This window comes from Tupaia chinensis, unplaced genomic scaffold (assembly GCF_000334495.1).
Source record: "Tupaia chinensis unplaced genomic scaffold, TupChi_1.0 Scaffold000065_1, whole genome shotgun sequence".
NCBI classification, from domain to species: domain Eukaryota; kingdom Metazoa; phylum Chordata; class Mammalia; order Scandentia; family Tupaiidae; genus Tupaia; species Tupaia belangeri.
Window position 1 is genome coordinate 3,602,099 of NW_006159523.1, and position 12,263 is coordinate 3,614,361.

The 12,263-nt window shown below is 40.4% G+C and overlaps 1 protein-coding gene across 1 annotated transcript in view; it reads right to left on the reverse strand.

The window, feature by feature from the left end:
• SERPINB2 (serpin family B member 2) overlaps positions 1–11,979 on the reverse strand; it is a 16,959-nt gene extending 4,980 nt beyond the window's left edge. The window contains exons 1-5 of the mRNA XM_006141825.3: positions 11,892–11,979; positions 6,620–6,796; positions 3,910–4,029; positions 2,106–2,234; positions 1,500–1,617 (exon numbers count right to left, since the gene is read on the reverse strand). Of these exons, the coding sequence (XP_006141887.1) occupies positions 1,500–1,617; positions 2,106–2,234; positions 3,910–4,029; positions 6,620–6,787 (535 nt within the window). The 5' untranslated portion in view covers positions 6,788–6,796; positions 11,892–11,979. The remainder of the gene's footprint in view (positions 1–1,499; positions 1,618–2,105; positions 2,235–3,909; positions 4,030–6,619; positions 6,797–11,891) is intronic.
• Positions 11,980–12,263: the final 284 nt, after the last annotated feature.

Sequence of the window (12,263 nt, forward strand, 5' to 3'; positions counted from 1 at the left end):
CAAAGACAGTAGCAATAAGGTCACTAAAATGTATTAGTGTGGGAATGGTATAATAAGGGGATTACTTCATCTCTTCAGTTTTACTACCTTCCCTGATCATTCTACACTCGAATCAAACCAGTCAAACCAACTCTATTTCTTTTTGTTTTCCTTTTTCTTTCTTTTTTCTTTTTTTCTTTTGCTATAGGGCACGTGCACTCACCAGAAAGACATACAGAGACAGAAAGACAGAAAGCAAGAAATTATCCCCCGGGGAGATGGCCACGCCACAATCCCTTCTCCTCCATTCATTCTCCTCTCAGGATCTTGGGCACGCATACACACGTGCCCAGCATGAGTTTAAGCCACCAGGTCAGGCACTTGAACCGTGGTCGACTACATGGGAGTCCAGAGACATAGCTATTATGCCAACTGCTTTTCCCCTCAACTCCATTTCTTGAAAGGGTCAGGTTGTCTCCCTTCGAGACCCTTATACATACTGTATACTCTGTGCCCATGCCCTTTGCCTGGCCAGCTCCGGCTCATAGTCCTCATTATAATTTAAATGTTTTTATTTCACTAGCTTTTCTATGTGCTCCCACACAGTGCCCTGTACCAAACAGAAAAACGTTCTAACACTATAGCAATTGCTAAATTTGATTCACTGCCTAGACTGAAAGCAGGGTTTACCATTTTTATCTTTATCTCCTCAAACACTGCCTGGTACATAGCATGTGATGGATAAATATTTATTGACTGAATGAATTCAATAAATAGCAATGAGTGACTTAAGTTTGAATCCTTGGGGAAAAACACAAAGGGAGACAAGAGCCTGTAAACAAATTAAGGACAAGAGTTTAAATGGAAGAGAAGGCTTAGACAATCAAGGAGAAATGAACCAGGGACCAAAAGAACCAGACAACGGATTGCCTTTAAATGAGAAAAGAGAAGAATGAATTGAAATAATTGTATACTTTCCGGCCCTCCATCAGCCACATGCTTTATACCCACGGCAATTGCTCAGTTCGAGGTAAGGTATCTTTCTTTGCTTTTGTCTACAGTGTACATAGAGTGGGTGACACAAGGGTTTGTGTCAGAACTCATACTAGAATGATTTGTTTTGTTTGAGACAGCAGCTTGCTAAGTTGCCCAGGCTGGTCTCAAAGTTTTGACTCTTGCCTTAACCTCCCGAGTAGCGGGGACTATAGGCATGTGCCACCATGCTCAGTTCTTAATCCTCATAGCCTCTATGTTTGAAAACTTCTGCTTTCTCTCATATTCTATTCAAAGGTAATATCCAAAATCAGAATATGTATGTACTGAATGTATGTATCTAATGAATGGGCCTCAATTATATTTTCTCATTTAAAACACATACCTAAACAGGAATAAGGTCACATTAATCCAAATAAATAGAGCTGGACACTTTTTAATTGTGTGAGGGCTGTTTTAAGATGCTTTTAAAAAAATATCATGTTTTTAAGCGAAAAGAAGAAAAGAAAGTATTTCCTTAGTTTTACCTTTGGTTTGAGTCTCAACCCAAGAATTAATATTTTTTCTGGCTTCTTCTGCACATTCTAGGAAGTTCACTGCCTGGGGTTCTGTAGAGTAATATTTCTTAGAGAGTTGTATGTATTCCTTTAAGGCAAGAAAATACCAAAGGTTACATAAAATATATGCTGAGCAAGTCATGGTATAATTACAAATACGGGCTTGTCATCAAGACAGAGAAGTCTGGAATATGGGCGGAGGTGGAGTATTGGTATGGGGGATGGGAAAAAGAAGAAATCGTACAGATTACAGGTTCTCCATCGACCGCCTCCGCCCACTCCAGGCCTAACTCTGTCTGCCCTCTATGCACTGTTGACACTAAAAGCGAGGAAAGAGATGTGGCTTGAGGGATAGCTGCAGCCAAGGCCATCCTGATGTATTACTCTGCAAGTGACACAGGAGTTGCAGGAAGAGGAGGAACCAAAGGAGCAGCATAAAAGGCAGCTGTTCTGTGAGGCCACCTTGGGAAGCCTGTGTAGAATTCCAACTATGCTTGTATGAATCTTAGAGAATTTCTCTGACAGTGGCCTTAGTGCTGTTTGTGGCCCAGACATCCAATTGCAGGTTTTGCTTACTTCTTTGAATCTCGCAGACTTCTCTCCAAACAGCTTATTGGCACTTTCCAGTAAGTAACCCCCGCCAGAAGCATTGATTGCAGAGCTGAGAGAGCGGAAGGATGAATGGATTTTATCTTCAGCTTGTGCCTTCAAAGAAAAAAGAGATTTTCTGTATATAGCACAGACCTTCTTAGCAAGATGTTTCTTAAGAATGACAATATTTTCTCAATAGACAATAATATGCTGTAACAATGCATACTTTTTCCTGGCTCTTCAGAGGAATCTTTGAAGAAGTTATTTATAGAAAAACGTGGGGCATTAAAACTTATAAGATAAATTTTAATTTGTTATATCCGTAGACACAGCAAATTGGGTTTAACCAGGAAGTAAATCAACAGAAGAAAGGTAGATTCCTTTTCCATTTCCTAAACTTCAAAGTCTCTAGGAATTTTTATTATAATTACAAGATAAAAATGTTCTGGGTATCTAACAGATAGCATGGTGACTATAGTTAATAATACTGTATTATTTACTTGAAATTTGTAAAGAGTATATTTTAAGTGTCCTCACCCCGCACACATTCACACACTTAAAAAAGGTAACTAATGGTGGTAATGGATGGGTCAATTAACTGGGCTCCAGTGATCATTCATAGTATATATTGATTGGATGATCAGGAAAGTCATGATGCATTTTTACATAGGAAAACATAGAAAAATAAGTCATGATTTTCCTGATGACCTTATATGTATATTAAATCCCCACATGTGTACCTTAAATATATATAATTTTTATTCGTCAATTAAAACTCAATAAAACTGAGGGAAAATACCTTAGTAATGATCTAACAAAGGTCATATGGATTCTTGAGGAACTCATTTTAAGGGGTAGCCAATATAGCAGAAAATCTGAGTTTTAGAAATCTACAAACGTGAATGGGAATTTCAATCTTGGGCATGAAGTTTGTGATCACCATGCCAGACACGGGGCTCTGTCATAGTTGCAGCCTGAGCTGGAGCACAGTACAGAGCACTCTGGGTAGACTGCCAGGTATTATAGAAGATCTGGTAGAATCTCTATTATAGGGATCCACCCCATCTCCTCTGGCCCATAATTCCCTGGGTGGTGGATAAACAGAGTCTTAGAATGCACAGAAAGGAAGCTCTGAGACTTATCTCCCTAGAATCTAACTCATGAGCATGATTGTTGAAGTTAGTTATTAATAGGACCATGACAGCATGCAGTTCCTATAATCTACTAAAGAGTTGATATTTAAATAAATAGAATATTGGGGAAAGGTATTATATCTGATATGGGGGATTGGTCGACCAGTAAATACTGGGTGTCTGAAAAGCCATGATGCATCTTTGCATAGAAAAATACCTCATGACTTTTCTGATGACCCATAAATAGACAGATAGGTAAGTGGACAGATGGATATCCATGAGTCTGTTGCCTCTGTAGTCACCAAGGCCTGGTCTCATCTATTCTTCAATTGTCACTCTCTACCCTCTCTCCAAATCTTTGTCCACATTATTACCACAGTTTTAGAATTAGTTACATATTCCTAACTCATGATGGAGGGATATGAGAGAAATGAGAATAGCCTTGGCCTGTGAGTCATGAAGTTTGTATTCTGCCCTGACTCTGCCCTTCTGTCTGACTATGACCATAGTATTTACATAATATCACTTATTCTTGGTTTTCTTTCTGTAAGTAAGAGAGTTCTACTAGGTTCCCTGTCTAACACTGTGACATTAAAGCAAGAAGATTCTAGAAATAAAATACAAAAGAAATGTGAACAAATGAATCAAATAAATACCTGCAAAATTGCATCAGGATAAGGACCTTTCTGGGTCTGCTGCATGTATTCACAGCCTGTGAAGTTCTTCGGGGTCACTGGGATGACTTTATGGACTCCAACATTATTAAACTGAAGCACCTGAAATTGGAATTAAGAAAAAGTAGTTATGCTTTTCTTCTGAATTAATTAACATTTAATATCAGGGGCTATTGGAAAAATGACTTTGAAAGGATTGGGGATGTGAGGTGCCCCTGGGCTATGCTGAGGCCACAGGGAAAACAGCAAGGTATGTATCAACTGAAGAAGCAGCTTGGCCCAAACAGGTCTCTTGCCTAATCCTAAAAATAAGAGCTGGCAAAAATCTCCCTTGCTGCCACGCTGTCATTTTGTGTATACCTGTGTTCTCTCCGAGTTTATGACTCCTGTCTATTCCTTTTTATCACAGCAACTGTATCACCTCTACCGCCAGTTCCCTACTGTAAGGCCTCTTCTTGTCATAGTTTGTGATCACCATGCCAGACATGGGCTCAGTCACAGCCACAGACTGGGCTGAAGCGGAGTAAAATGAGTACAGTAATCATAGTATCTACGTAATAGGATTTTATATTATGTGATTAAAGCTATAAAGTTCTTAGAAAGTGCCTAAGACACTAAGTATAGCTAGTAATACAACTACTGCTATTAAGTCCTTCATATACAATTGGTTATCTTCCCAACTGTGTTACAGATGATGCATTTTCATTCCCATTTTATAGGCAGAAAACTGAGGCTCAAAGGATTTAATGCCCTCATCTACAGGCTTAGTAAGATGCAAGGCCTGCCTTAGTAAGATGCCAGGCCTGCCTCGAACAGCGGTAAGTCTTTCCCTGAAGCTCCTGCATCTTCCTTCAAGCCGAGGAACTTCTCTTTCCTTTTTAGTTGTGAAGCAATTAGGTTAGCATTTGAATTTAGAAATCTACACATGTGGCAGACTTGCAAAAGGACTATAGGAAATTCTTAAATAGCCATAAGTGCTTCAAGCACTTTCCAATGAAAATAAATAAATAAATAAATAAATAAATAAATAAATAAATAAAATCTTGCTTCCAGGGTAACCAGTAAGTTACTTTTTCTTTGGTATCAAAACCAAGTTTTTTTCCTTTTAAAGATCTGTAGAACTTTATTAACATTTGCCCTCAAAATGGTTTGACTATTTTGCAAATTTGAATCTAAGGAATTCTGATTGCTTCACATTTAAAAAATTAAGGCCCTAGCATTTTCTAAAGTTTTCAAGGCACTTCACTGTCTTTATTTATTCAAGGCTAAGAAAATAAAGGGGAAGGAATGTTGTAAAATGCTGTTGGTATCAGAGTTGGGCAATTGAATTTTGTTGTAAGACTCAATGTGTAAACTGTCACAAACTCAGTGATCCGCCCTTCCTTTTCCCTCCTTCAGTGAGATTGGCCAATGTCTTCTCTGTGAAACTTCAAACCAAGGAGACCCACCTTAAATGGGTCAACATGCAGCTGGAAAAGATGTTTATATATATATCTCCCCACTCCACCCTCAAGCACACACTCAGGTACAAGTCTCACGGGAAACCAAAGACAGCCAGCGGCATTTTGGTGTGACTGAAAGCACAATCTGTGCTTGTCCTTAAAGCATTCAGTTTTAATGCATGTGTAGAGAATGACAAACAATTTTAATTATGTGATGACCAAGTCGAGGTCACAACCTAGGAGAATAATAGACCCCAAGAATATTAAATGTACTGAATGAATCTTCCAGGAATATTGTAGGGTTCTAAGGAACTAGTTCAGCATATTTTCAAGTCCCCAGAGTCAGTAGAAAGGGTCCTCACCTGAGTCTTTGTCACTCCTCAAGGGAAGAAGGCAGTGGCCTTGCTATTGAAGTCCCTAACAATGCTGCCCACACCGTCTAACTTGATTTTGAAGACTGGCCATGCATAATGCCAATCACATTTTGTTGACATAACCTCACAGGTTTGATAATATTGTGAGGTCTTCTGAAGCTACAACTACCCATGAATTTCTGGGTGTATACCGTAGCCATAGTTCTGCTCCATGTATTTCTCTCTACTTCACTTGCTTAACACTATTGAAAGAAATTTTTTATAAGATTGGGGAACAGGGAACCAGCAGTTAGCATAATGGCTATGTCGCTGGACTCCCACATAGTCAACCGCGGTTCGTGTCCCGGACCCGGTGGCTTAAACTCACGCCGGGCGCGTGTGCGTGTGCCCAAGATCCCGAGAGGAGAATGAAGGAGAAGGGATTGCAGCATGGCCATCCCCCTTGGGGGATGATTTCTCGCTTTCTGTCTCTCTGTCTCTCTCTGTCTGGCGAGTGCATGCGCCCTATAGCAAAAACCTCTCCAAAAAAAGAAAAAAAAAATCCAAGACTGTTGGTACAAAGCACTCACTTTTAAAAGTATGGACATTATATTATTAAAATGAAAGATGTTGTCATCTTATTAACTATTTCCAGCCTGGCATGCTAATAATTCCCAATTGCTTCAGCTATTGATACTTGTAGCTTTCCATGGTTTGGCTATTTTGTGAAGTTCAATCTGAAGAGCCATGGTGTAAAGGCAGCCCTTGTATTTTCTTAGCATGTGATGATTGCTGAACTCACTGTAGTTACAATGTCCTGAGCATAAAATAAGAGCGATTTTACAATTCAGTTCAGGAATCACTCAATCCCAACGTGGAGTCTTGACATGAACTTACCTTGGCCATCTCGTCTGCAGTGTTACCTCGGGAACCCAGGTAGACCATAGCCATGGTAGAGGAGATGCTCCACGGAGAGAAGAAGAGATTCTGGGTGGAATTGGTGTTTGCCAACTGCTTAAATAAGTTGAGGGCAAATATGGTGTTTGCCACATAAAGTTCTTCCATGGTTTCAACCTAGGAGGAAAGAAAAGAAGGAAAAAGCAGCTCTAAAAGATTATGTAACACTATTGGGTGAGGTCAGAACATTAGTGTAGGCTACGCCCTGCATGGGTCAACATGAGGAAGGGCAGGGACAGCTTCATGGTCATGTGACCTGTGTAGGTACAAAGGTTCCATTCTTTTTTTTTTTTTTTTAGAGAGAGAGATTTTTTGCTATAGGGCACATGGGAAGACACAGAGAGACAGAGAGACAGGAAGTCAGAAATCATGCCCCACCTTCGTCCCCTGTGGGTGGCCATGCTGCAATCCCTTCTCCATTCTCCTCTTGGGACTAAGCCATTGGGTCTGGAGCTCAAACCATGGTCAACTATGTGGGAGTCCAGCAATGTAGCCATTATGCCATCTGCTAGTCCCATGGCCTATTCTTAGTGTTAGGCTCTCTTGCCATCATGAAATACTTCAGAAGTTTAAATGAGAGGTCTTGTGTTTTCATTTCATACTGAATTAGGTAAGTCCCAAGATACGCTAAACAGTTACGTGATGAATAGTGACACCTTATGGCACTCCACCTAGTACCAATGATCATACCAACCATGGCAATAAGCAGCATCCACTGAGTTTTTAAGTGTATGTAACAGGTGCTGCTTAAACTCTGTGCTTGTACCAACCATTTTCTCCTCGCTGAAATCGGAAAGGCAGTGCTATTCCTGTTCTGCAAGGTAAAACCTTGTGCACAAAGAGGTTATGAAAAGTGGCCATTGGCACTCAGTTATTAGGGCATGGGGGTGGAACTGAAGCAGGGAGGTGGCCTCAGGGTGATGATCTATTCTGGACCCACAAACCCACTGCACTTACCTACATCACATACCCACACAAGCAAATGCATACATACTCAACTTTGTACACATGTGTCCTCTTATGCTGGCTCCACTTGAGGTGAACAAGCTTCTTTCCAGTTCCCTGATTCTATAAATGGCTCAGACTCATAGTCCAAAGGTCAATACAGTCACTACCACCTCCCCGCAACCTGTACACATCACACACACCACACCCTGCTACAAGTGAGAAATCAGCCCCCAGAAGGACTGTGTGATAATCCCAGGCATATGAGACACGTACATACACTCCACTCATTATCATCTGACGCTAATGACAGACACACATTCCATGGTCTGAAACACTGCCTGAAACTGAGCGTGTGAACACCCAAGATGTGTGTGTATTTAATGAACTGGCCAATGACATCTTTCTGGCTGTATGCTTTGCTTTCATCATAGCTTAAAACTACCCTGTAATTACAAAAACATATAAATATACCAAACAACACTGACACTCATCATCCCTCAGAAAACCTTCTTGTCACAGCAGCTTCCGAAAACAGGGAGGAGCTGGGAAAGTCCCCCAGGAGCTGTGTTCCTGGCCATCTATGCTGTGGTCTGTCCCCACAGGGCTTCCCAACAAGGACCAAGTGTCATTGCTCCCTCTAATCCACAGGTGTCTTACATGAAGCCTTGGGTCAGAAACTCCTCCTTTTGAGAAAGTGATTGCAATTTGTATCACAATTTCTCATTTGAAATACCACTCAACTGGATTGTATCAAGACAAAAATAGTAAATTAAACTTTCCCATAAAACTCATTCTCTCCTCTTGTTTCCTTACTTATGGGATATGTAAGAAGTAGCTAAAATTATCTATTATATCCCAATGCTCCATTAGGCTAAGTAACTTGCATGAGATCACACAGCTCTTACGTAATGGTACTGGTATTCCTAAGCCCAGGTCAGCCTTAGAAAGCCCAGTCTTTCCCATGCCCACACTACTTCACAGCTTATAAGCACTTTCACTATAATGTGTAAGAGTGAGTTTAAGCAAGGCTACAGCTTGAGAAATGTTAGAAGGAGGAAATAAAAACAGGAAAGTGGCAAGGCTGTGATGCTCCTAGAGGGTTTATTCATTGTTCTTTTTTTTGTTTGTTTTTTGTTTTGGGGGGGAAGGTTTTTGCTATAGGGCATGTGTGCTCACCAGAAAGACAGAGAGATAGAAAGCAAGAAATCACCCCCCCCCAGGGGGGATGGCAACATCGCAATCCCTTCTCCTCCGTTCTCTTCTCAGGATCTTGGCATGCACGCATATGTGCCTGGCAGGAGTTTAAGCCACCGGGTCTGAGACTCGAACCATGGTCGACTACATGGGAGTCCAGCGACATAGCCATTATGCCATCTGCTGGTTCCCCTAGTGGGTTTATAATGTTTAAAAAATTGTTTCCTTGCTTCATCAGACTAGATTAAGTTGGGTGGCTAAGAAATTTCCCTCTTCTTTCTCTACCAATGTAAAATTCTCTCTGTAACAAATTCGTATAATTGAATTGGCTCTTTAAAAAAAAAAGAAAGTTATTTCCTGGGATGAGCGAAGGAAAGAAGCACTTAACAAAATCACAAATGTAAAATTCTCTTATTGAAAGTGATGTATATGGTAACATCCTTGATTTAATTATCAAAAATAAATGAATTAAAATTTAAATAATCTTCACATTTTTTTAAAAAGTCTTAGTATTGAAAGCACAGATAAAATACTTATCTATTTTCAGATGAGAAAGTAAATAAGTGATCAGAGCCAGGAAAGTTAACTTAGGCTTCTAAGTTACTTGGATACGAAGTGTCAAGATAAACGATTAGAAAGGGCTTTTAACATTTAGTTAGGATTTCAAGTGACCCTATCAAAGAAAAACAAGCTATTACAATGAGAATGAAATTGCTCCAGATGTATTTACTTCTTCTAAAAATAATCTGAGTCGTAGTTTTAACAAAGGTGAAATTAGTGCGTTTAGCACACACACACACAAATCTGATGTCTATGTTGCATTACCAAATTTGTTTAGTTACCTTTCTATTTAATTTCCAGGGCACTTGCCTGGTAACTCTTAATAATTCCTGTTATACAAATAAAATACAAAGACACGGTTGGCACAGCCAGTTAGTTTTAGACTCCAGAATGGATCTTGGCTTTCTGATTTCCAATCTAGTGCTTTTTCCAAAAACTTGTTGATTCCAGAGGTGCATAGTGTTAGAACTCGGTGAAGGTGTGTGTGTTCAGTGTTCCCTGTCAAAGACATCCACACCTGGGTTTGGATGAGAATCTGCTGAGACAGCACAAAGTGGAAGTCCTGGAGAGGCACCAACGCCAGAGTGTCTGAGAACAGGTACACCTGTTGTGAGTGTCTTCCCACTAAAGAAAGTTACACAGCTTCATCAGCTTCCAAATGTGATGCTCCTAATTAATGTGCAATGTTATCGTAGGGTAAATGAGTAGAAACTGTACGTGGGGTTGGCTCGATTCCTGTAACGCAAGGACATAAACGGACCACTGAGACTTGGCACCGGCAATTCGGGAGAGTTCGGGAGGTGCCCCTGGCACACTGCCACAGTCCCTTTACTGATCGGCCTTGGATCTTAGTCAGAGTTTGCTGCGGCACTGCCTTTAAAATTTGGCTTGCTTGTTTTTACTAGACAGAACAACTGTTTTTAAATTGACAAAAGAGATCAGCAAGGACTAAGATGGCTTCAAAAAAATTAGTTTTATCAAAATCGCCACATTTCCCCCCCAAAATTTAAAAAGTTTCTTGTAGTTGATGACTACAATGAGCCAGTGTCTGTTCATGGTGTATTAAATTACCTACGGAAACATACTTCAGTCAACCCAACGAGTTTGGTTGGTTGATCTTTTTTTTTTTTTATTTTTCCTTCACTAAATTAACCCACTCTTGAGCTAAGTTAATACGTAGATTCTAGTACTGGATTATAGCTGCTTAATTTCTGCAGTTTCTTTCTTTTTTTCTTTGTAAATCTTATTTATTTAATGCTTTAGGGAGAGAGAGAGGAGGGGAACCCAACAGGATCTTCAAGGCGTGATCCACTGCCAGCCTCAAATGGCCCAGATGGCGGGCACACATTCCCAACACACTGAGGGAGGTCTGAGAATACAAACCCAGAAAAAAAAAAAAAAAAAAAGGAACAAATAGTTAGCGTAATGGCTAAGCGTAATGGCTATGTTGCTGGACTCCCACAGAGTCCACCGCGGTTCACGTCCCAGACCCGGTGGCTTAAAACTCATGCCAGGTGCATGTGCGTGTGTGCCCAAGATCCCGAGAGGAGAATGGAGAAGGGATTGCGGCGTGGCCATCCCCCCGGGGGGGTGATTTCTCGCTTTCTGTCTCTGTGTCTCTCTCTGTCTGTCTGGCGAGCGCACGCGCCCTATAGCAAAAACCTCTCCAAAAAAAAAAAAAGGATACAAACTCAGGACCTTCCCCTTGGGAGTCCGGTTGTGATACCACTACATCACCTCCTGCCCCCAATTTCTGCAGTTTCTGATCACTCATTTTAAATGAAAACCAATTCATCTTTTCCTCTTATTTATGCAGAATTTACACATTGCTTTCAATTGCTTAATAAAAATATTTTAATTTATCTAGCTGTTTCTATGAAATTCAGTATCCAAACAGTAGCTAGTATAAAATACACATATTCTCCGGGACCAGCAGTTAGCATAATGGCTATGTCGCTGAACTCCCATGTAGTCAACTGTGGTTCGAGTCCCAACCCGGCGACTTAAACTCACGCTGGGCACATGTGTGTGCATGCCCAGGATCCCGACAGGAGAATGGAAGAGAAGGGACTGCAGCATGGCCGTCCCTTCCCATGGTTTTTCACTTTCTGTCTCTTTGTCTCTCTCTGTCTTTCTGGCAAGTGCACGCACCTTATAGCAAAATCTCTCAAAAGGAAAAAAAAAAAAAGAATACACATATTCTAATCTGTTCAATAAAATTGACATCACAGCTTAAATGTACATTTTTTGTTTTGGTTAATGCTTCATAGGCATTTACTTGGTTCCAAGAGTCTAAATTAAGACTCACTAGACATTTAATTCAAATCTTGAACCTAATGCTTTCAATGAAACAAATGACTAAACAGGAAAACACCATTCAATTTTACTCACCCTCTACAAACATCCCACATTCTAATTTTCAATATATTAAGAATACCAGTATAAAGGAAGAGAAAGACTGAAATCATTTTTCCTGTTGAGATGACCATGAAATCACTGAAATAATTACCTTGTTCTCTGAGTTGCTCTCTGAAGGAAGGCTCCTCTGAGAGATGCTGCCATTCACACACAGCAACGACTAGCTTTATAAAGTTCTGCCCCTCCCACACAGCTTTTTTTTCTCTCTCTCTTTTTAATCTGCATCCTTTGAGTGATTCAACGTTTTACTCAGAAAGACATGACTAAAATAGAAATGCTTGTTTGTAAAGGCACAGTTTAAGAAATTTGTTTGGAGGGTGACGTCTACTCAGAAACTAAGAATGTGGCAATATCTGCACACGCCTGTCAAAATGAGGCAGAGCCTGCCAGCCCCAGTTACTAGTCTTCCTCCTCTATCCCTATGTTTAAAGGTAGCATTTAATTCTAAGGAACTTCTACCTTT